The sequence below is a fragment of the Danaus plexippus genome (genome assembly GCF_018135715.1).
Source record: "Danaus plexippus chromosome 3 unlocalized genomic scaffold, MEX_DaPlex mxdp_25, whole genome shotgun sequence".
In the NCBI taxonomy this organism is placed as follows: domain Eukaryota; kingdom Metazoa; phylum Arthropoda; class Insecta; order Lepidoptera; family Nymphalidae; genus Danaus; species Danaus plexippus.
Genome location: NW_026869844.1, coordinates 276239 through 302373, shown reverse-complemented (window position 1 = coordinate 302373; position 26135 = coordinate 276239). Strand labels below are relative to the sequence as shown.

Below are 26135 nucleotides of genomic sequence, written 5' to 3'. Positions count from 1 at the left end.
TCAGAGTCAATAGTGACGTGATGAGAGTAAAAAAACCGGTATACAATTGTATATACAATTATATAAAATTAGTACGTCACAAACCATTGAGATTGTGTCTAAGGCTGCAAATAGTTTAGATATAAACAGATATCAATATATTATATAATATTAATCCAAAAAGCTGACATTAAAGGACTAAACAATAAAACCATTGCACCTTAAACGGTTAGTCCGTTTAAATGTGGTCCGACGGCTACGTATCCCATTGTCTTTGTAAAATGTTACTTCGCAGAAGGTCTTTCCGATCATTAGGGTCAACCGGACTATTATTTTTAACTGACAGATAATAAAATTTTGTATTATCATAAATCTCATATAAAATAATTAATTTCGTCTCGTGTCAAACAAATATCGTACATAAAGCTTTTATATGTTACATTTAAAATTTAGTTGGAAGCAAACGTCGTGTAGAGTTTGTCAAAGTCTTTTTGCTACTCTTGCATTTCACATTCATGTATATAATTCTTATAATACAAACTGCAAGTTATTTATTATCGTTCTGACTCATGTTTTAACAGTTAGCCTCGTATTTTTAGTGTTTCCTTTTGAAACGATCCTCGACAATGTTCCTTTTATGACGAATACATTCTGTAAATAATATTTTTATATTCAAAATATTACTATAAACAGATTACGTTTCATTAAAATGCTATATAAATATCTTATAAAATTATTGCAATCAGTCGATTATTTTTTATTCTATTTCACGAAGAAATCTCAAAATCATGATAAACATTTTTTTATCGTGACTTACATATTGATAGAGAGTGAAATTTTAATTAATGTACAGTTTCTTTGATTGAATTCAACGTATCATAATCGGATCTTTGGAATCTAGTCCAGGAACTAAATTTTATCAAAACCCGTTCGGTAATGTTCCGTTACTGTACCATACATGGAACTTTTACATACATTTTATATTTTATTGATAAACATTATATTCATATTGATTTATATGTACATACATATGATTATGCAATATTTCGTCAGTGGGTAGCGTGCGTGCGATTGTGCGCGTAGACTGTTTCACAATAACATACGGAGACTCGAATGGCAGACCCGCGAGTCAACGACCTCGCGTTTCTTAAATCACTAGTCGCACTTATGTACTATAATGTTTTTATTTCTCTATAAAATGTTGAAATTGACTTCTTAATTAATATTATAACTTTAATGATGATTTTAATGCCATCGTGCAATCGCTTTATTACCTTTTTGTCTCATTCAATAGAAGACAATTAATATAACAACCGCCGGTGTTTTAAGATGAATGCTCGGTATAATATGTATTTTTTTTCCATCATTTCCTCCATATCGAATGTTATTGATTGAGTAACATTTTCACATGGACTCGATTGTATGTGACAAAATTTATCGGAAATGCTATGATTGCCATCGTTAATACGTTTTGTTTTGATATTTATTTTGTGCTTGTATCAAGTTATCAAACAAATAAAGCATTTTTTATTTTAGAGTTATTTTTTAAATAATTTTATTAGTATATAAAAATTAATTAATTAATTTCGTTTTTTTTTTTATTTAATATTTATCAATAATAATTTTTACCAATAATTTTATTAGTTTATAATAACAGTATTAATTAAGTCAGGGTGTCATGGAATATAGTTAAAATCATGTGTTAAAGCGACACTGGTAAATAACTGGACTTACATGATTTAATTCAAATATTACTTAGTGCGTACATAATGTACGTCCAATATATTATAACTAAGCCAAAGTTAATATTATTTACACTGAATTTCTCTTTCTGTTAAATTATTTGACTGCGTTACTTATATTTTTGTATGTTTAAAACAATCTTCTTGTATTCTGTAGCAGACGTTTCATATAGTATAAGTGTTGTATAGCAATGTTATATGAGCGTAATGTTTGTAAATATCCCCGGGCCGATGTCAAGGACGGACCCTCTGCCCTACACTTTTGCGATTAGCTCGAGCCAGTCCACTCTACTGAGATCTCTTCACACATGCTCACTTTAACTACACTCCGAGATTTAGGGCTGGTTCATACTATAGTTACATTTCACTTACTTAAGTGGAAAGCGTTTTTCCGATATCACAGGCTACCTTATATAGTCCTCTTATTTTGTTTACATTTCGTACGTAATATTTATTTTATATAATAATTCTTTTTCAGCACTTATCTCTGTTTTTTTTAATTCTTGTGATTTTTTTAGTTTACATAATAATGCATTGTCATATATGCTATCTTTTAATGGAAAATATGGAGCGATCGGATTAATAAATAAATTGTGGAATAATCATTAGCACGTCTAGATGTACACCACACCTCAGGAGTCAGGGGTCGAAGTATATGTTGACATAACATTCCATTAACACATATAGCTAATAATACGAATAGTTTGATATCAGGCGTCCTCTCATATAGAGATTAGACGTGTTAAAAGATAAACCTGTGAAGTGAAGAGTGAATTTAGGATTCATGACAGCTATAATAGAATATTTTAAATTTAATTGGTAAACGTATAACACATTTTATTTTTTTTTTTTTTATATTGTAGCAAATTCACATTTTATCATAGCATTTGACGTTAATCGCATTACAGTGTGGAGTGAGATGTGAACAGATCAAGTATGTAATACAATGGAGCAGTAATGTTATATTTTAATACTGAAGTCGAATAGACAACAGTCTCAGGGTTATACGCGTGAATGATTTAAAGCCTAAATAGATCGCAATCCGGACACGTCTTAACTCATATTAAATTATTGAAATCATCGTTACATACTATCGCATCGGAGTTGTTTGCTTTTAGCGTTTATTGGTATTTTTATTATAACGGTCATATGATACGTTTAATATAATCGTGGAATTTGTCCAGATTGTTCCAGCAGCTCGCTAAAATCGATATTTCACTGTAGTACTTGACACTTTGGAGATGCTTGTAAAGTCTTAATTTTAGCAGAGCCGTTTCTCAAATTAAATGTTATGGAAGTTTCGGATAATTAAATGTTTTAAAATACACCTTGAGGTTTTCCGATCAATAAATCTCATGCACACATGATGTTTTAGAGTAAACATGTACAAGATGTTCTGCAAGTTGAAGAAAATATTTATTTGCTAATACATATAGTTATTGATTTATTACATTTTCACGTATATTTTGCATTAGAACGATATGGTTACCAAAAGCTTGCATCGTCGCACTGCATACGAAGCGTTTGCCGTTTCCGATCCAATTATTATTATAAAATGTGAAAATTAACGAAGTTAAACTTTTAAACGTTCCGTATGTGTGACTATTCAAACTATTGGTAAACCTGCTACATGTTTTGAGTATAGTGCAGTACGTATATTTTATTTATCATCTGACCTATCTCACGGACGGAACACATATATATTTATAATATTTAACAAGCCAAACATATTATTATTTTTATTATTACCTTGTTATTATTTTTAATGTCATACATTTTTATGTGTTTCCTTTCGTTCCGCGCCTCCTTATATCATTATTAATGTTACTACCGGAGTTATAAAATCAATGCAAAACTTATCACGTACGTACTTGGTCGCTGTGACAGTTTTATAAATAATTTAGAAAGTTCAGTTTAACTATTACCGATAGCTTTTTAAATTGCTTCCTCTTTTTTTTTAACAACAAAACAGGAAATGATTTCGTTTTTATTTTCGTATCAATTGTATGAATATGGCTAGTTGTTTGCATGGCCTCGCTAGACTGTAGTGGTTGTGTTGCATGCAGGTCTAGGAGGGCTTCCCAGCAGCTATCCAGAAGTGCCGAGAGCATCGACCAGTCCTACAAGAGGTAAGAGTAATTAATCTTGATTGATTCACACTATTGTTCTAGATTGCTTTGATAATTTAATCTTCTTTATAGTTTTTAAGACATAGCCATACAGTTCTAAATACGATTAAATATGCTATATTTTTAATCTATATTTATATTCTTAGCTTATAAATATTTCTCTACGTCACGTAATATCCGCTAGACGACTGCAAGACGTATTAATGTGTTTTTTATACACCGACGGAGTTATTTGGGACATTTGTTTTTAACTCGCCAATTATCCGTGCAATGTAACGTTTCTGAACTGTTTTTCCTTTCTGTTTACGTCATCTGTGATCTGCGAGCTCGCCATTAGTTCATGAGTTAACATCCCGAAGACAGTTCAACATGCATCATATTAATTTATGTATACCGTTCAGCACAATTCCATACTAATGTTAAATTTATAGCTTCTAATGATGATGACACATTTACCTACACCAATTAGTTTTTGATATGTCGTTAAAACTCTATTAATAGACTGGATAAAGATAATGTTATTTAAAAATTATATGAGTGATGTATATTTTTTATTTTAATTGGTCCGCTCTAAGACATAGGAATTAGATAAGTTTTAAGTGAAAGGGGAGAGAAATTAGTTCAAATTATTATCCATTTAATATACTAAAATGTTTTATTTAATGTTCCAGGTCAAAGAGCCGTTCTGTAGATCATGGGTTCGCAGCCCCCTTCGACCTGGAATCGCTGCGCTCCAAGGTGGAGGGCAGGTTCGACGCTGTTAATAAAGGTAATAGACATGAAAACGTACAAAAACGCCTCGCTTTAAACGTAAATTGAAGCGTACACGGTAACAAAGTACGTGACTAAAACTGTTGTATAGTGTACACAGTCGTATAAAGCTCGAATGTTTATTTGAGCTGTCATCAGAATTATTCCAGGGCTCCCGTTTTATTATTTCGTTTCAATTCATACGTGATTTATGATCGTCGCTGACTAATGAGTTTATTTATGATATATCCAGATGGTGCACTGGACTGATGTCGTAAACACAGTTACGAGCCGAATCGTATAACTGAAAATTATATGTTAAATGATTCTTCGTATGTTTCCAGAATTATGAAGCATTTTTGAAAAAAGGAATCTCTTTAAAGTTTGTATAATGTGCCCGGCTCGTAGCTTTTATGGCGGCATTTAAATATATACTCCACACCGCCCACGCTGCCGGTTTGTTTGTTGATGTTGGTTTTAAGATGGGAATTATTTCTTTACATTCATCATCTTCCAATTTTAGTTATGCGATGTTTTGATAAGTACAAATTCATTAAAAATCTTCCATAAAACACAAGCATTATTTAGCTAATTATGTATTTTCAAATATTTTGTACGACGATGTATAATCAATATTCAGATATTAGAAATCCGTCTGAATAAAAGTCTGTACGTGAATAATCCTATATCACAGGTGAAATGATATTTGTAGCTCTACATCCGTGTGCTGTATTGATTTTTCAGTCATGGCCAATAGTCGCTGATGAAACGGCGACCTTTCCCCAGATCGGTATTTATTGCCTCAGAATTATTGTCCTAAACATCTTTCTATCACATGTTACGAGTAAATCGTTATTACATATTTGTTGCCAAATCTTAATGTATTGCAACGCTGAGATAGTCCACTCGTTTGTCCGAAGAGTGAATAAAATATAATTGTAAGCAGATTTATATGAAGTTTTTTTTTTAATTCAATATTATATATTTATTATTGTGTGATGACATTTTTGTATATATATATATTTTATTTGTTGGTTTAATTTTGTTGTTACCCTCACCTAAGCCTCATAATCTCGTTCGTGACAACCATATTCTAAAACTGTAACATATCCTTGGTGTATTTAAATGTAACGTAAATAGCGCTTCCTTTATTCGCAACATACACGTTATGTTGTTTGTTTGTTTATTCTGTTGTTATTATAATATTTATAAATGTATTAATTGTTTCAGATGAAGACGAAAACAAGAGGCTGCCTCCGCCGCCTCCGATCAAAACAATGACCTATACGGTATGTAAGATCAGATTTACATCGTATTCTTACGTGTATGGTTAACATTTATTTGATATATTCAATGATTTTTAAAAACAATGTCATATTCTAAATCAATTTCATTAAATCAAGTATTACGTGTGCTATTTCGCGTGAACTAGCTGTGGCTGACGACCTTGCCTGCATATTAAACTGTCCTTGAGTTTTTGAATCTCACGAATGAAATACACTTTCAGAGCAATATCCTCTCGACCAAAAAAATAATTTTAATAATCTGATTTTAATTCAAGGAGTTATGAATAGCGTAAAAATGTTTCATAAATTTGAGATCTACCTCCTTTTTGAAATCCATTAAAAAGTAGCTTAAGGTACCCCTTATGTTATTGCCACAGGTTAAATTCCCGTCAAAATCTATTCAACCGTTCCAAAGGTTATCCGGAACAAATGGACGGACAAAAATTTTAAAAATTGCAGATTTGATGTATATAGCATATATACTTTAATAACCACTTAGTGAAGAGCTGGTTATTTCTAATTATATAAGGACTATTCCACACTATTTATGTATATATATTATTTTTCGCAACAAAACGCTCTGTAAGTTGTTGTTTTTTTTTTTCATAAATATGGAATACACAAAAAAAGTATTGAAACGTTTAATTAAAGAAAAGTTTATATTTGACTAGCTCGCGTTTAATATGCCAGTTGTATCGTGAAAAAAAAAAGTTTTTTTTTTTTCATTTAATGAAAGTGGATTTATTCGCCTATCTTTATTAAGAATGAATTAATTTTACTTTACTTTTCATACCACAATACGAACAGTATTTTAGTTTCTTTATCTATACTTTATACGTACATAGGAAACCTATATTTCTATAGAATTTTACACATAATTATCGTAAATACAGTATGCATCGGTTATTATATTAAATTATAAAATTCTCAGACATTTCATGTCGTTACTTATTAAATGTAAAGTATTTGTTCGGCTCGGCACGAAATAATACAACTAACATTGCAATATATTTTCTTAACGTTCAGCAAATTTAGAATATTCAATGAAAATATACAATTTGAGTGTTTAATACTACATTGACAGTAACTGATTTTTAAATGCCACCATGACTCCAATCCGAGTCATTGACGAGAGTGCCTTAATTAATTTCATATATGTACATCTTTTACAAACCTAAAGCCACTATTGTAATATTCGAACCGAAGTTGACTTTCTCTGATTTACAATTTGTAGTATTTTTTAAACAATATTTTCTTTGTGAAATTAATTTCCTTAGAAACAAAATGTTATACCATTTGTATAGTATTAACGGGTCATTTGAATGATTCTCAACACAAAAGCCTGAGATACTAATACGAAATTATAGTTTAGCTAGTTTCTGTAGAACTCCAATCAAGGCACGTACAACCATATTTAAAGACGGATTTTTTGTTGATAGAAGTATCTGAAACATGCATTGGTTTTAGAATCACCATACAATATATTATATATTATTCGTTATTCCAAGTCATTAATGTAATTATATGACTAAATAACTTAACAGTTGGTTACGTATAGTACTTCACATAATTCGCTTATAAAGGATGTTATTTTGTTATGAGTGATACATGGTGTTCTCATAGGATCTGAATTGTGCCCCACAGGTGAGAGATCGCGATACATTGACGTCCCTGGCGGCCCGCTTCGACACCACGCCCTCGGAGTTGACGAAGCTGAACCGTCTCGCCACGCAGTTCATCTTCCCTGGACAGAGGCTGCTCGTACCCGATAAGCGAAAAGGTCAGATATATAGTTACCTCTCTTACATACAACATGAAATAGTATATTCAGGAAAATTAAAGAATACCGCAAGGGTGTTCAGTAGACTTTAGTAAGACTGAACATTTTAAATTATTTATCAAGAAGAATATTTTAAAGAGTATCAGTCACTATAGAGCAAAATATGTATTTATTTGTTTAAATATATAAAAACGTGTTTATTATAAAACGACTATAAAATGTTGTATGAAATCCGATAGATGGCATTGCTTTTTTTAAACCGATATATTAATATTACTTTCATTAACAAACTCATCAAAAACAAATCTGAAAGAGCGTCGTTTATTAATAAATCCGAAAAACATAAATGTGATTACGACGATAAGAATGATAGATTATTCGAGAATATTTGAACGCCTGACGGAAATGATTAGTTTGACGTCAAAAATAAAAATTAATATGAAAAAATATCAGGATACGTCGTCCGACCTAGATATTATTTATAAATTAACTTAGTATAATAACCACGGCCACAATACATAACGGTGAAAAGAAAAAAATACTCATTTGTTTCTTCCATATATAATTTTTTAGTCCTAACTTTCTATTGATCGGCACATGTATTTTTTATATGGATTTCAAACGGATACAGCTAATAATAGTATTAATTTGAATGTGGATGCTTAAGTGTATAATAAAAGCTATTATACGAAGTCTGCCCTTTGTATAGTCAATTTCCTAATTTGCTCGACTACCCGGCCGTTGTATTCGATTGGTCGTTTCGCAATCAATAGATCGGAGTCAGGAGTGTAACGAATCGTCTAGAAAACGCTTCCAACAGTGACCTTCGATCTCGATGCTTCACTAAACACTTGCATTACCTCCATGGCATTACGTTTATCGTTATTCTCGGGTTTTAGTTTCATTATATTATAATAAATTTTAAATACGTTTCCATTTAAATTCTTTTAATTATATAATGTGGGTCGATGTAATATTTTAACGATATAAAATAAAAAAATGGATGTATTGTAATTGTGATTCATGAAATTAAACATATGTATGTCAAACGTTGGAAAAGTTTTTTTTTTTTAATTGTTATGTAATTACGTCTTACTCAAATTCACTACTGAGTGACGATTGAAAATATAATATGTGTGTTATATAATATAAAAATAATGTAAAAAGAAAAAGTCAATATAAAATAAAATTTCTTTTCTTCAATTCAACGCAATTCGTTGTCTTATCATCGTAACAGATGCCAAGATTCATATTGACCTACATTACGTTTACATTAATTGTAAGGTCTCTTAAAGCAGAGAGTTGTTCCAAATTAAACAACACTGTGTAGGATCTATTCATTACATCACACTGGGTGATTGAACTAAGTCCGTAAATAGATTGAGTAACCATGACTTTGATATACAAATCAATGTAAAGTAATGACGATTGCGTTATAATAATTATAATCATATATAACTGAGGCTATAAGTAGCTAATCTCAAAATTCATGGAGCTATGCAAACTTTTTGGTAATATTTTTTTTTTATTCAAATTGAAGTTTTTCTGCAACAGTTTACTAATCCGTCGTGTTATCACTGTGACAAGACAGGAATGTATTGTGAAACGTTGGCCCATAGCAATATGGTTCATTGTACGGCCTTAGAAATCGTTCACAAAATTTAACTTTAAAAAGGGCGGACAGTAAGACAGTGAAATCTAACCTCAAATGTTGCTGGCGTAGAGTAAAGCGCATTCAGCCTTGATGTAATTTACGTGTGACGTCATTATATTTTTCTCTGTTAACACGACAATCGCTTTTAAAACCTAACAGTCGTCAGTCGACGCTAGCTCTGAATGGGCGCCTACAAGTTTATCCATTAATATCTGATTGGACCTCGTTCGTTCTAAACTCGCGTGTCCGACTGGCGTTGCCGTATTGACGTGATAAGGCCTTATATTATCAGCTGATAACTCTGCCGATATAATGCACATTGTAGTACAACAGCTGTTCAAGGATGTTCAGTTTTGATTTCCTCAAACGTCTGTACCACGGTTAGTTCATTTGTTTGTGTATTTGTTTTGGGTGTCGGTTGGTTTGTTTTGATGTGGGATCTCTCACCAGATGGCGATAATGATGCCGATGTTCGATCTGACAGCGATAACACCTCGGAATCAACCCAAGCCGCCAGCGAACCGGCCCAGGAGAAAGGTAAACAATGTTTTTACCTAACAAATATAATATATGGATCTTTAACGTTTGTTATATAACTGACGCATTAAAAATGTGTTGAAACTTTAAAAGAGTACACGAGGAAAATATGTATGCGACGTTTTTCCATTTTTTGTATTGTTATCGATTTTACGATATTTATTCAGGTGATTTTCTGTCGCGTTCATTACAATTAAATAGATTTTCCTTAACATGTTTACCTTTCGGAAGGAAGTATAGTTCATATCTTTAATAAAACCATTCACCTTATTAATAACATAGCTTTGTTCATACGACACTAATCTATTCTTAAAAGCAGTCATTATATATAGATGTGATCATGTTTTTATTTTATAAATATTACGGAGGAATATGAAATAAACAAATTTTCATTCATCAAATAAAAATCTATATATATATTCGTCCATCAAGATAACTAGTTATCTTGAGATAAATAGCTAAAACGAGTGAAAATAATTGTCAGTAATTATATAATTTTTTCACATATAGATACGACTGAGCCGTTCTATCGATAATGTTTGACACGAAACAACACAGTTATCTGAAGCGATAGGAAAAATTAATTACCAATTTATGTTATATTTCTTCATGTATATTGCTCACGTGCAATGTTTGTATGTACAGAGATCTTGGACAGTCTCCGGCCTGTGTCCCCTGAGGCGCCCGCCAGCAGCGCCCCCCAGCGGTTCCTGAAGATCAACGTGAGACACATCACCGATGGACAGGTAGGCGATACCAATAACTTGCTCATTATAACCAAATGCATGATTGTTGAGTGTAAAATGCGTCATAGTGCTAAATAAATAAGTTTGAATCTCCAAGCTTCGTATTCCAATCACCAGCTAATGTTCTTTCAAAGCCGGTATACGTTCCAAGTAATAGCCTCAATAGTGACATGCAGGAAACACTACTTACTCGTCGGTCGTTGTCTTACTTATACGCTCTCATCATCTTGGCGTTGTTGTTCACAATTCTATGGAGATGATATTTAATGCTTATAACTTTTTAATAGTACAAACATTATGAATCTCACTCACGAGTAAGTGTTCTAATATGTCAATACGTGGCCAGGGCGTGGTGTCCGGCGTGCTGCTGGTCACACCGAACGCGGTCATGTTCGACCCCAACGTGTCTGACACTCTGGTGATGGAGCACGGGCCTGAGTCGTACGGTGTGATAGCGCCCATGGAGTACGTCGTGAACGCTGCCATCTTCTACGACATAGCACACATGAGGACCCACGGACCGGACCACAATGCGCACAGGTCAATTATAACAAATGAAATGTATGTTGAATTATATACATATATATATATATATAATAATATAAAAAAAAAATCTAAACTATATATACACACTAAAATCTCGATGAGTATTTTTATTGATATATAACTTACCGTTATATGTAGGTTAATATTTAAACTTTACTTAATGTCACAATCAATTAACCATTTTCACTCCAAATAACTGAACATTTCTTACGTCTAGCGACTTTTTATTTAACATACACGATTAATTTTATAAAACTTCAAGGTGAGAAATATTAGCGATTGTAATAGCATTTAATTTAATTTCTTCAACATATAATATACACTGGTGGAATGTGAACACCATGTACCAATATCGTTGTTGGACACTGCCTTTCGTTTTATTGCCGTCTCATACGGATCAAACTGCTGTATTATCTCAATGAAACGTGTTACTGAATAAAATGATTGTTTTTACGCCAGCAGAGCCGAGCAAGCCGAGATATACTATATGAATAAACCGGAACACGCCCCTGAAAAAGATCTAGTCAAAGTGAGTATGATGATATTAAATGATATTTTTCATATATTTTAGATTTTCTTCATACAGTTCTTCTAGATAATGAGATATAAGACTTTCGCGAGTTTTATTCATTTAAATGAAGTTATTCTAGAGTCGTTGTGTTAAAGTCTTTGAGCAGTCTCCCAAGCAATATTTTAAACTATCACTACACTTCATTTTCTCATTGATCTCTATTTATCTAAATTTTTTGACTTATGATTACTCTATGACAAACTGTCGGGACATTTGTTCTATAACTGGTTATCTGACGATCAGGAGGAGACATTCCCTGAGCTGCAGGCAGTTGGGGAGGCTGCGGAACCCCAGCAAACTACAGGGGAGGGAGCAGGGGAAGCCGTTGGGGGTGAGGAAGATACCCCTAGACGACCTTCCGACGCTGAGGAAAGAGGAGGAGCAGCCTTCCCAAAGGCCTTCGACAGGGACCTGGTTACCCCGACCCCAATACATGTGAGAACAAAATCATATACGATATGAAAAGTTAGACAGTTTTTCAAAAGTATCAAAAACTCTGTCTTTATTATAGAGAAGGCGACAGATTGTTAGCTGCCGTTTCGTTAATTAATTCATTTAACTAATGGATTTTTTAATTTGCTGTGATGACTTTCCAGTTTAATTGACCTGTTACTCGCTAATGCTACTCAGTGTTTTTCTGTTGTTAGTGATCGTAAAATCATTAAATTGCGTTGTTATCAATAAAGTTTAATCGTTTCGTATTCCAGCAACAGACAACTGAGGAGAGACGAAAGTCGCTACTGGATCATCACTGGGCTATACCGAGCAAGGACAGAATGTCCATCGATCAAGGGAGTGAGGTTAGTTTCCTTAGGGACGAGAAACATGAAACAGTTTATAAGTCGTTTGGGATCGGGATTTGGGTATATTCTAAATATTTGATCACATTAACCATTGGTAGTAATGTTTGAATATTATTTTGTAGGTTTCCTCCAGCGTTGATCACGGCAAGGAGGAAAGTCTGGAGGTGTCAGTGGCAGAATGCTCTGAAGCGGAGCGCGCTGAGGCCGGGGAGCACGGGGAGGGTGAGGGGGAAGGGGAGGGAGATGGCAGCCAGCTGAGGACGCCGCACAACTCGTCAAGCTTTCCTACCACGACTCTGGAATCGATATACGAGATCCGCTGTTACATGTCAACACGGCTAATTCCAAGAAGGTAATGTTTCTTATTCCTCATAAGAAATACTCCCTATGATGTCATGCATTGAAAATTTTGTGCATTATTGCAGATAGTATTCATATTAGTTCTGAAAAATAGTCCCAGAGATGTCATAAAATTGTGGCAAAAAAATTCTTTCTCATAAGATTATGACATTCTAGGAGTTGTGTTACATTTGTCACAATACCGACACCATTTACGAGTTGCCGGAGACCGTGATGTCGAGCGACTGGCACTGTGACACCACATATGAGAACCGATTCTTGAACTGGTTCGCCGTTTGTCATGACAGTGACGCTGTGTCGTGTTCCACCGACGAGGTGAGAGACGGTATGGTGATTGGAGGTTCAGGTCGAATATGTCCGTCTAGGGATGTTATGTTTTCCATTTCCTTACAGGTTCTTCTTGTTCGTTGTCCTCAGGATACTTTCTTCTTGTGATCAAAGTCTTTGAATTCTTAATCTTCTCTTGATTGTCGTCCGATTTATATGTACTCTGTTTTAATTGTGACGTTCGTTGTTGGTGACGACGAAGTCTTTGTTGGTTTCAATAAATGTTTCGTCGTGGATCGTATCTGGTGTCTCAATTCAAAATCTTTTGTTTTGTCTTGTTTGTGATATGATTGAGCGGATACCTCAATATGTTCATCGTTCGTGTAATTTACTCAGCAACTTGTTCTCTCAGGTATACAGCGACGCGGATATAGTTCTATCAGCGGACTGGGTGCCTCCGGTCTGTCTGCCTCGCGCTGAGCCGCCATTATCTGCTCCCCCTCTTGGAGAGAATGAGAGAGCTCGGAAACCAGCAGCGGTCTCTTTCTCACTCGATGGCAATCAGAAGGAGGATCCGTCGAAACCGGAAAAGAAGAACAAGGTGGGTCTAACTATGATATATTCTAAGTTTTTCACTTTGAAATAAAATTGGACTGGTGTATATAAAAATTCTAGTTTTAAATTTTTTTAACTATAATTTGATTATTTATATAACATGCTATTTTTTTTTATTTGATGTACATACATGGCAATGAAACAGAATAGAAATAATTTATATAATGTAAGAAAATGTTATTTTATAAAGAATCTACAGTCTTTTAAGTTAAATATAATTAAATTTTGGGAGCTTTAATATATTATTGTATTTATGCTCAGATGTTAAAACGCCTGTCCTACCCTCTATCGTGGGTGGAGGGCTTGACTGGTGAGGGCCAGGCTGGGTCGCAGGCGGACTCGCTGCCGACCTCCGCCGACAGTCACAACACCAGCGTCTTCTCTAAAGTCTTCAACAGGTATGTCGGAACGCTCCGTTCCATTTACACCATACGATATTTATATCGTACGAGACACGTGACATGTAAGGGTCTCTCTGGCTCCGCACTTGGTGTAATGCCAATATACTTCCCGATAGTTTACATCACTATGTCAATACACTTATTTGTCATGTGCAATAAATAGTGTGAATAAATTATAAAAACTGTATAATAAAATAGCATTTAAAGTGATATTTAGAATTTAACCCCGACTCACGACTGCACCTTCCTTAAACATTAATACTTACCTGCTGAGTGACTAAATACAATAAAACTAAACAGTGAATCCCGGCCGAATACACCACCGATCGAACACGAATTAAAAAAAAAAACAAATAACATTTGAATTCTAAATTTTTTCTGCTACCGTGGATGCTAACCGGGATGTACCGATTTGTATTGGTTAAGCTCACCAATGAACCTGGTGGAGTTCGGTACTGGTTTGTTCCTGAGTAAGACGCCCTCGGAGGAGGGTCCCGCCGACGGGTACGTGATACCTCGATGTGCCCGACTGTGCTGGTCGACTTCACGTTCACTCAACATTAGGGCCTTAATCTATATACAGGGTGTATTCACTCAACATTAAAGTCATAATCTGTATACAGGGTGAACACTAATTTAGGACCTTAATGTATAGGTGAATACACCCAAGTTTAGGGGTTTTAACCTATATACAGAGTATGTTGGGTGAACGTGGTCGAATAGTCGTTACCGTACCCACTGTTCGTTTGTAGGTCCCACGGATATGACTGGTTGTTATTACTTACTGTCTCGTATATTTATTGGATTTTGGATTACATTTTTTGTAATTGCATCTTTATTTATATGTGTAATTGAATCCAAAATTCAGTAGGTGCTTTTTTTATATGTATAATGAGTGATAATTGGCATGGTGTTTATGTGAAAGTGGTGAGTTAGCGAGTCCTATAGAAGTAATCTGTTTGTTATTGTTATTGCACTGGCGGTGTGCCGACTCGACACGCTTTTATAGTTTAGTGCCGAGCTATTGTTGTTTAAAACAAACTCCTATTGAAACATTTTAAAGCGGTATTGATGTAACTACGATCAATATGAGTTCGTTTAATGTTAATTTTATTGTTATATTCATTATTCTTTACGGCTTCCTATCGCTGTGTCGTGTCGTCCCGCGGCTTCCTATGTCCTAGGAGTTGTTGGTTGTTCATAGTATCTCCCGGGTCGTAGCCCGGCCGGTATTCGTCTCATTCTCTTCCCCACTCATAAACATTCTGGCACCCTTTTTGTAATATTTCTTACAGATCAGCATGTTAAACTTTAATGATTATTATGTTATTTTCTCATGTGTTCCAGGAACTGCGAAGTTTTGTTTGCTTTAATTTTGTTTTACATATTAATCGTTGTGTTGCGATACAGGCGAAGCTCGCTGGGAGGGTTCGGTCGTTCCCACGCCAAGCCGGCCAGCGCTCAACAACCGAGACTCGACTACCGCAGCATGGTGTCGGTGGACGATATGCCGGATCTGTTCGCGTCGTTTGATAGTACGTATCATATATCAGAAGTGATTTAATTGATACATCTGCTATAATTCTCACATTATTACGAGACGCCTCCTGAGGGATGTGAGCGAATGGACGGAAGTGTAAAAAATTATTATGATAAGTGGTTCAATTGTTTCTAACGCACAAGATATATATATCCTGAGATAGGTCCGAAAATAAATAAAAAATGTTATTTACAATGTACACATTTTTTTATCTCGACCAGACCGAAACATATACATGATATGACAAAATAACAAAATAAAGAGAAGAAGAAAAGATAATATGCTATTATCTTTCTCAAAAATAGTATGCTATTAAATGTACATTTATTTTTGTTCAGCCAGATTTTTTAATGAAATATTTAAATTTAAATTTTACTCGTTACATTATTTTGAGATAGTTTCTAACTTAGACATCCAGAAACTTTGTCCTAAAATAAAACGTGTTCGTCACTGTCATGTCAGTCGTGTCCACTCCCTCTCAACGCACACGGCGCAGGAGGTGTGTTAGAGGATTATCAGATAATATCAATATCGAGCAATTTGTTATGACCAACTTAAATATAATTGGAAAGGTCTTGTTACTTATATAATTCCTTTGCTTCCAGAGCTCATCCCTCGTCCCGCTCGTCCCAGCGATGATCCTCCCCTCTACCTCCGTCTCCGTATGGGCAAGCCGGCCGGTCGACCTCTGCCGCGTTCCACTCCGCTGATGTCCTACGGAAGGAAGAGGATGAAGCCAGAATACTGGTTCGGTATTCCCAGGAACAGGTTAGCAGTCATCATTCAATACTCACAACCTATATTAGGGGCAATATCGCTTAGCCTTCCTATTTAATTAGTCAAATATATTTTTAAATTGACATTACGTTAGTCTCTATAAAAACAATAAATACATGTCTTTATCAAAAATATGTATTTAATTTCTTCGTCTATCAGAGACCGTGTATTTCTTTTTTTAATGACATCGAGTCATTGTTACGACATCGTTTCTCATGTGTGTCCACCTTCATGGATGCAGTGTGTTCACGGAAGGTGGTGACGTAATTGTGTTTTTTCTTTACTGAGCATAGAGCTGAGCACATATTTTCATTTATTCTAGTCTAACTCATGGCTGTAATTCCTGTGGTGTTTTTAATATTTGATTTCTTGATCAGATTTCTGTAACAATATATATATATATTTATATATATATATATATATACATATACATTGTTAGTTTTTGTCCAATTTCTAAAAACTCAGTTTGCTTTTGTGATAAGATTTTCCCAGTGGAACAGACAAGGGCATAGAAACTTTATGTAAAATAATGAAGAGCTAAAAAGGTTTTATTTAAACTCGTATATAACAGTTTTATATAAAAAGAGACATTTGAATGCATAATATTTTATACGTAAACATTATTGGGTAGTTTAGTTTCGTTTCGGACTATTTTATCATCTCTTATATATGTATATGTGGAGTTAGTTTGTATATATAACATTTTAAGTTATACCATCCACAGGGTCGACGATCTCTTCAAGTTCCTGACCCACTGGGTCCCTGAGAGGTACGGACCTCTCCGTGACGTCACCGCTCACGGCTACGAGCTTATAGACAGCGACACGGAGTGGGACGACGATGACGCCAAGCCGGGACAGAAGGTGAAAACGACTTTACTACTATATAAAATAGAGTCGACATTACATTGTGGGAAATGTTATGAAATGTAACTACCGTCAAATTATCCATAACTTCATATGTTTTTCAACTATGATAAATTATCTGATACTGTATTTTGACTGGACTGCTATGACAATACTTATTTGCAGAGCTGCCGTTCATATATATTAATATGTGCATACCATTAACTTATAACTCGTTTATTTAATATCATTGTTTTTAAATAAAAATTAAAACATAAATTTTAATCTCGAAGTTTTCACCTGTCAAATATTTATAGAGATTAGGGTTCAAGATAAGACATGTCACTGTGTTCAAACAGCTGTCTGTGGTCCCTGCTCTCTTAAGCCCCGCAGTAACTTAACAAACAGGGTATATACGATGTATAATTATAACGTGTACGTAACGTATGGAAATATAACTACGCGTGAAAGTCTGAGGTGACATTATATTAGGTCGACTATTAGTAAGATTTTTTTTTTAAATATAGTAAATTCCTCTCGTTTTTTTTTTTTTGGATTTTGGAATCTATTTCGAGTTGTATATGATTAGGTTGAAAAAAAAACGGCAATAAAAAATCTCTCCTCTTAAAATTAACTAGAGAATGATACAGAGGAATGTGTCTTATTTAAAAATTAATTCTAAATTAAGTTTTTTTTTAATCGCTGTTTTTTTAACAATTATGTCACAGTTTAATACGTTTCCGTGTCAAATAAGTCACAGGGTTTATATTCAATCAATATATGGTATTGATGACGAAATAAATTAATAATTATAATGACTTTATGTCAATACAGTTGATGTAACACACACGCACTCACACGTTACACACATACATACGGTTTAAAACAATAAGCGAATAATAAGTCACTGAACAAAATCTTGTACAGCCACTGCTAAGTTATATTAATAATGTTAAAAATGAGATTTTATCTTAGAAAATATATGCGGAAGTGAAATTTCCTATATAATATAATAAATTATATACATGTGTTTATACAACCGCCTGTTTACAATATGATGAGATATCTCACAATCACTCATCGAGATAATGAGTTTACTCTGTAATATGCTTTAACATACAGCTGTATATAACAATACAGATTTACACCAAGCAACGGCTCGATATAAATTTCTTAATAACCTTCGCCTTGGATTCCGTTCCGTTTTCAAAATAAAATATTCGATTTTATCGACTATTTGTAAACACCCTGTATATGGACTTATATAATAATTTACTATTATTTAAATAAAGAACGCACCTATATATTGTTTTTATTTATGTAACATTATACTTAGACTGGTGTTGTATTTCTGTTCATAGGAGCGTATCGGCAGTACTGGAGATGTTTCGGATATAACGAGAGAATCCTGGGAGGTGAGTTGTGTGTTGAATAACGTATTATTTAAGTTTCTAACACTCGACATTGAAAAATATTGCAGAACACATTGAACAGTTTGTATACACATTTATATATAACATAGCTATTAACAAATATATATATATATATATATATGTACTTATATATATATATATATATATATATATATATATAATACTTTTGTAATATAACTAACAGAATACTTCACTTCCTAACCATCAACATACGCTCGTCACAGGTCTTTGAAATAATATCTATGTCTATGATTCTAGAACAAATGCAACACGTTCATTGACCGTTAAAGGTTTTTTGTTAACGACAATGATTCTACGTTTCCTTATCTAAACTCATATAACAATAATTAAGCTAAATATTAGCTACACGTTTAAAACAGCCGTCGAACAATAGACACTATACATATATAATTAGGGTTCATAATAACGGACGGTTCCCTAGCTGCTGAAGGCGCCCTACGTGAAAATATATTCTATAATGAAGAGTCAGGCTGAAGCGCTCGGGGATTCACTAGGCGAAGAGCCGCAGACCGAGGTATCATTAGTAGGATGTGTTGTTTAGGTTTTTTTTTTTCATATATTCTTGATGTTATCATCACATAGCTCCTGTACTATAAGTCTCCGTAGACAGCGCACTGCATGTCTAGGCTAGGTTAGATCTAGAATCTAGGTGACGTGACTTGGTAGTTTGACAATCGAATGATACCGTAGACCCAAGGACTATTATGAAATAAAAATCAAAAACATTTCTACTAATATCGATTAATGGGGAAAATAATAACGAAGTTACAGTAAATCGATTGTGCCAAAGTCCCAAATGAACGTGCGCAGGCGCACGTACTTTGAACTGTACATTGAAAAATATTTTGAATATATCCTTGTTATATATCGGCTGTTGACACGTCAGTGTGGGATCTATAAAACATAAAACTACTAGTCACGTCGACTCTAAAGAGTAAGAGGTTCACACTTAGTGCGAAAAACACCCATAGTGATTCATAATGCACGTACCCAGTAAGGAATGACTTAGCTAAATTTTTTGTTAAACCAGTGTTTCCTTAAATATTGTGTTGCAATACATTACCCTATAGTTACATCATTACTACTATTTCCATATTTTATACACATGAACAAGGACAGGGTTATTTTAAAGTTGTTTTCCTATACGAGAATTATTTATGTGGGTAGTTTATTAGCATTTTCAATGTTAAAACTCAAATTTTATTATTTTTGTTTTCGTATAAGCTGTTAAATACAAACTGATGGCCGATATATACATCATTTAGCTAACCAGGAAACTGTAAACGCTCATCTCCTAGGACTATCATATTTGATTATAATTAAATCATATCAGATTATGCCTTCAGCCTTCGGAACGTTTAATTCTCAATATGACGCGAATAATTTCGTAACGCCCGGCTGGTATACATCAAACCTTTACAATAGCTGTTATCACCGAACAATAGAATAGTAACCCGGCTCACGTAATCACTCTGCTTGGAGACTGTTCTGTGGAAACATGTTATTTTTTTTTAAATTCCTCCTCCAGTACTCGAAATTATATAGGGTATTTTTGTATTGTTATTTTTTTTTTTATAATTAGTCGATTATTTGCATACCTAATCATACTTTTTGTAATGTTTATTGAAAGCTGTCATGTAACTAAATTAATGTTTTGTTAATGAGGTCGTATGGTGTGCGTGTGTCGTGCGTCATTGGCGCACCATGCGGGTAGGTCTATGTTATTATAAAATATTTACATACAAGAATAACATACAAATAGTTTGTTACGACAGCAGCGGATGTCTCTTCTTTAAACGATAATATTATCGTTTTTAAACCAGCCTATGATATAAAGGAGAAGGTATAGTAAAATAAAACAAAATCGCCGACTGCCTTATAACAATTTTCGAACAGTCGTTGCAAACTTTTTTTAAAATAAACTTGACGTGATTTTGACATCAGTCAACTGACGGAAGAATTATAAACAAATATATAATAATATAGTAGATAACTTTAAAACAAAGGTAAAAATCTCATATAATTTTAACTATATTACTTTAGTTAGAAATCGTCGTATCTGTATAGTTTACATTTCGAGTACACGTATCTGTACCAAGTTATATAAACGATTGATTTTCACTTCGAACCTATAATCATTATTATTATTAAATGTTGTATTTATAATGAGTGATTGTTTATAAGTCCTATTAGGTGTCAGTGTTACACAGCTTCCTCGATACCGCGTCTCGGATATCCTAGAGCTATTGTGGATTGATTGATCGCAAGCCTTAACCGTTCATCTCAACTGTTCTATGTATTACATCTATTCTATTATAGTGTCTAGTACACCTTGATGGTTTTATTAATATTTAATTTTCAATAATAAAACTGTACATGAATGGTGTGATAGTCGTAAACGTATCCATACTTAGAAAATAAAGTGTTAGAGACTAGTTTAATAAACTGTGGACATTAAATAAAGTAAATAAACCGTGGACATTGTTAATAAAGTTAATACGTATACCCGGTAAGTTAGTATAGAACTATAGAATGTTCTACTATAGATAATACATTTTAAACTTTTTCTATACTTCCGCTTCAAAGTTATCTTTGTACTCAACGCATCGTGTCAAGTTGTGGGCAAACACTAGTATTTACATTTCATAAACATCAGGTAAAAAATTAAAATTTTATTTACACTAACACTAACTATGTACGTATATAATGCCATTTAACAAAAGGATGCTCCGTTAATGACGTAGAGGTGGCTCACAATAGTAATGAGAGTTTTAAACGTCAACTTCTCCAACGTGTAGTTAAGGTCATATTTGACAGCTTGTATTATCTTCTGTATAAACACTAGTTAAATAAGCTTTTCCGAAACTAATTATAATATCCACCAACGAATGTGCCGTTAAAAAATCTCAACTAAAAGGCATCAGAAATCAATTTGACATAGAATCGTAACCTTGGCCCTGTTTCGAAAAAAAAAAAATTCCGTTGTTTTTTATTTTTAATTTTCGAACCGTTTCGGAATATTTCGTTTAAAATATAATAAGGATGTCAATTGATATTATACGTACAATAAATTGTACGTCTTCTGAAACGCACGTGTCTTACGTTACAGAGTATGGGATGCCTTATAAATTAATTAATTGCAGGGCGCATTTATAAATATTGCACCTAACATGTTTTCATATTACTCGCATTAGATTGAACAGGTTCAGTGCGATTTTATTGAGAAGTATCGTTATAATTACATATCTATGTGAAATATTTGAGGTAGTGCATTAAAAATAATTATATTTACGGTGAGTTTGAGCATAAAGCTTCGACTTATTTGTCATATATTTAAATTAAAAAATGATTCTTAGATATCCCATTTATTAATTAAAAAAAATATCTATCTTATAATTTTTAAAACACGTAACCAATAAAAAGGAAATCGTGAAGAAATACGACGAATAGTCATTTTTATCGAAATTATATTTTTATAAAGTAATTTATGATGTTTATAAATGTTACCAAGCCTTCCTACCATCAAGACACGTTCGCTGAGAAACTAGACGTTTCAATTAACAATATATGAGAGAAATCATTAATACTGTCATGGTGATCTTAATTATCTCTATTTGACGACGACGAGTTGATAGTTTAACAAATTAAAAGGCAGTTTGTCGTGAAATTATTAGCTATTATTATCCTAACTATATAATAACAGAGTCTTTGTCGAACTATGATAAGAATTTTGTTGGATAAATAAGGGTTTCTAAGTAAAAATATAGCTACATATATTCTTTTGTAAGTCGTGATGGCCTGGAGGTTAAAGGCCCGCCTCTCATACATGAGGGCGCGGGTTCCAAACCTGGCAAGTACCAATGTGATCTTTTCCGAGTCATATGTACTTTCTAAGAGTATTTAGATACCACTGACGGACGGTGAAGGGAAACATCGTGAGGAAACCTGGTCTTATAATTTCAAATTATAAAATAGAAATCGCCAACCCGTCTTGATAGGCTGATGATGATGATGATGATATTCTTTTCACCACTTTTGTCTGCGTATGTCTCTTGTCTAATTAGTGAATTTATTATATATCACTTTTTATTGTTTAAAAAAAAAAATTAAACGTATGAATTTTAACCGCCGCATGATATAGTTTTGAACTCGGAAAGAAATTCTAAAATAACTGTATAAATGTAAATTTTAGAATTAATACGTAATATTAACCTCTAAAAGTAGAATTTTTCCACAATTAATTTATTCATTTACATACATTAAAATAAACTGGCCGTCTTCACAGTAAAAAAAAAAGGTTTAAAAAAAATATGTTTTGAAGGTTTTTGCGTAATGTTTTTCTCGAATCTACTTATGATAGCAACTAACGTAATACAAATAAAAACTTGTAGTATTTTAATACTTATATCTAGATGAATGAAGTTTTTTTTCAATTAACGATAGATAATGTTTAGTGACTATTTTAGAACATTTAATAATTTATCAACAATCTTTAGGAGCGTGTATCATAAAATCAAAAATCAACAGATGTTTGCTATCCTGCCAGAACGTGCCAATCTTGTAAAAGTCTGAAACTATTAGAATTTAGTTTGACAGTAAATAACTCGTTCTTATGGCACTGATAGAAAAAAACACATAAAAATTAAATTCAGTTCTTCTGATAATATAAACAATAGTAATATATATTTAATTGATACTTGCATTAATTTGACTCGGTGATGTAGCGTCAAATTAATACTTTAGGTATATAGATGTTACTATACTATTAGAGCTTCAAGTTACAAAAAACAATTCCGAAGGCGGAAACTAACGACCAGAATTTTCTGAAATATTTTAAGTTAATCACTATATCCTGAATGTATGGCCTTTAGCGAAGAAATCATCGAATATTTGGTTATATGCACATTATAAATAAATTTTAGTAAACTCCCAAGTGTACATAATTTTATAGGATATTAACTTTTTCTACCGACATTGTCATAATTTGTCGCTATTATTTATATGTAAAGTTACAATCAATTTATGCTATGACATATTTCACAATATAATGACTAAAACTATTCAGCATCGAGACCAATTAATTTTGTTGATTGCATTCTTGACTAGTTTGTTTTAATGTCCTATGTAAACTGCCCGTGTCATTTATAGCCGACGCCGCGGTCGTTCCGATGTTAAAGGGAACTTGTTATATGTCATTATGTTGATAATTAGTTGTGATATTAACGTTCTCAAATTTAAAATACATTAAAATTTTTCCATTACATCGATATCCATATGAACCCGAAAGCTTTTAGTTTAAAAAACTATTCGTAAATTTTTTTGATAGTTATGCAAATGTCATAATTGTTTTTAAAATTAGTTTTATTGATATACCTATCGTAAACCGACTCTATGAATGAATGTTAATGAGCGGACCAGCGGATGTAATCTCGTCACCGCGCATCGGCGGGAGGTGACATATTTATTTATTCCGAATACCAACTCGTCATGAAGTACATCACTGTGATCTCTGATAGAACAACCCTCTGCAACTTTCACGTTTTGCCTTCCAAGGTCACCACCGTATATTCAACAATCCGCGCTGCACCTCCGTTGTAATTCTGTCGCCGTAGCGGAGTCGGTTGTTCTTTCGTGTGCCGCCTCCGGCTAGTTAACGAGACGCTCGACTCAGCCGTGGTCGTCTCGGACGTTGGACGTTCGAGTCATTATTTAATTAACGCGAGTGCACCAAAACGACTTCCTATATAACGTGATGTACAAACTGCAGCAAGCACAAATACATTGAATTAAAGTACCGACAACCTGGCACAACGGCACTAGCTCAGTACGAAGTGTAGAACCGTTCAAAATCCACGTCGACGTATGTTTCTAAATAAAGAGTTGGCCAACGTGCTCACTGTTTATATTTAAGTGTTCCCCGTGTCGTGTTTGTTTTTTATTGATGTGATATCTGTTACGGACAAATGCAGACTATGAAATGGATAGAGATGGTCCGGCTGGGTCCTACGTCACCGGAAAATTCATCGTCTTTTGACAACGACAAGGTGAGACCCGTGCCCTCGCGTTTCACGTACAAACGTAAGACACACCGCAAGAGAAAGTATCGTATATTAAGCACGTATTCAATGTCTCATAACATCGTTAAATATAAAACGAGTTGATTTTTTTAATTTTATTCACGAAACACGCATAATATTAATAAAAAGAAGTATTATTAAAGCGTTATCTTTACTCAACGTCCATGACATTAGGTGGGAAGATGTTTACAATGAATCATAGATTAATTTAGACTTCAATTTCGTTATAACAACATTTATATTTATTGATTTATCATTATTATATAATAATATTTAATTTTAAAGGGAAATAAAATTCACAAGGTTATTAAATTATTAATTGCACGGGAAATCGTACAGCAATAAGAATGTTTTGTATTCGTATAAGAACGTGGCGTCCTTCCCGAACTCTCGCTTTAAAATCGTTCGTGGTATAAATTGATATATGGAGTAAATCAAACAATTTAAACAGGAAAATAGTAGGAAGTTGTACCAGCCAGCTTGTGGTACAGATGGACGGTCACAGTGCGATCTCGATAAGCTAACAATGCTGAACCGTGAAACAGCTTGAACTCGCCAAAACAATATGCAAATATATTACTAATTCTATTATAAATGTGCATACGTATGAGACTATATATTTTGCGTTTTGAATACTTAACTGGGCGATTAAGAATTTTCGAGAGACGCTGTTTTGAGACCGTATTACGTGGGAAGTTGTGTTGTTGTTTAATATATTAATATTCAGATCAGATATATCAGATTTAAACGGCAAAGAATATACTTCAAGTTGATTTTTATTAAAGGATATGAAGATATTAATTATATAAGTAACGGGTTACAATTTATAAAGTATTTTTCTTTTGCAATTTCATATACCGCGCCGCCATTTTAGCTCCAGAGTATAATTAAATGATCCAGATAATTCGATGCATGCTAAATCATGTTCAAGGTCCGTGGATTAAATTCAACACGTCTGGATGAGTTGTAAATGAAAACATGAAATTTTTTTTTAACAGTATACAGTAAATATTTACACATTTCTTTTGTTAAAATGACACTAACGTTTCATTTCATAGCATTTTTATAAATAAGTAATTTGGAAACTTAAAACTCTATAAAGTGAAAATGTTTGATTTATAAGTATTTATTAATGCCTATGTTAAAATTAAAATAAATAGAAATTGTTATGTCATTCATTAGTAACAGCAGGATCTCGTCCGTTGAAATTAAATTATTTTCGAAGATAAGAGAAATAATAAGATATCTAAAGTGCAATAAATACGTCACTGAAATT

At 33.3% G+C, this 26135-nt stretch overlaps 1 protein-coding gene across 1 annotated transcript in view; it reads left to right on the top strand.

The window, feature by feature from the left end:
* Window positions 1-26135, top strand: part of LOC116771715 (nuclear receptor coactivator 7) — a 46457-nt gene that overhangs the window by 13721 nt on the left and 6601 nt on the right. The window contains 20 exon segments of the mRNA XM_061526634.1: window positions 3788-3850; window positions 4522-4619; window positions 5831-5889; window positions 7531-7666; window positions 9771-9857; window positions 10503-10603; window positions 10950-11143; window positions 11612-11678; window positions 11964-12155; window positions 12428-12520; window positions 12646-12774; window positions 12777-12875; window positions 13040-13198; window positions 13563-13751; window positions 14027-14163; window positions 15577-15701; window positions 16312-16474; window positions 17208-17346; window positions 18690-18743; window positions 19204-19296. Coding sequence (XP_061382618.1) covers window positions 3788-3850; window positions 4522-4619; window positions 5831-5889; window positions 7531-7666; window positions 9771-9857; window positions 10503-10603; window positions 10950-11143; window positions 11612-11678; window positions 11964-12155; window positions 12428-12520; window positions 12646-12774; window positions 12777-12875; window positions 13040-13198; window positions 13563-13751; window positions 14027-14163; window positions 15577-15701; window positions 16312-16474; window positions 17208-17346; window positions 18690-18743; window positions 19204-19296 — 2377 coding nt within the window.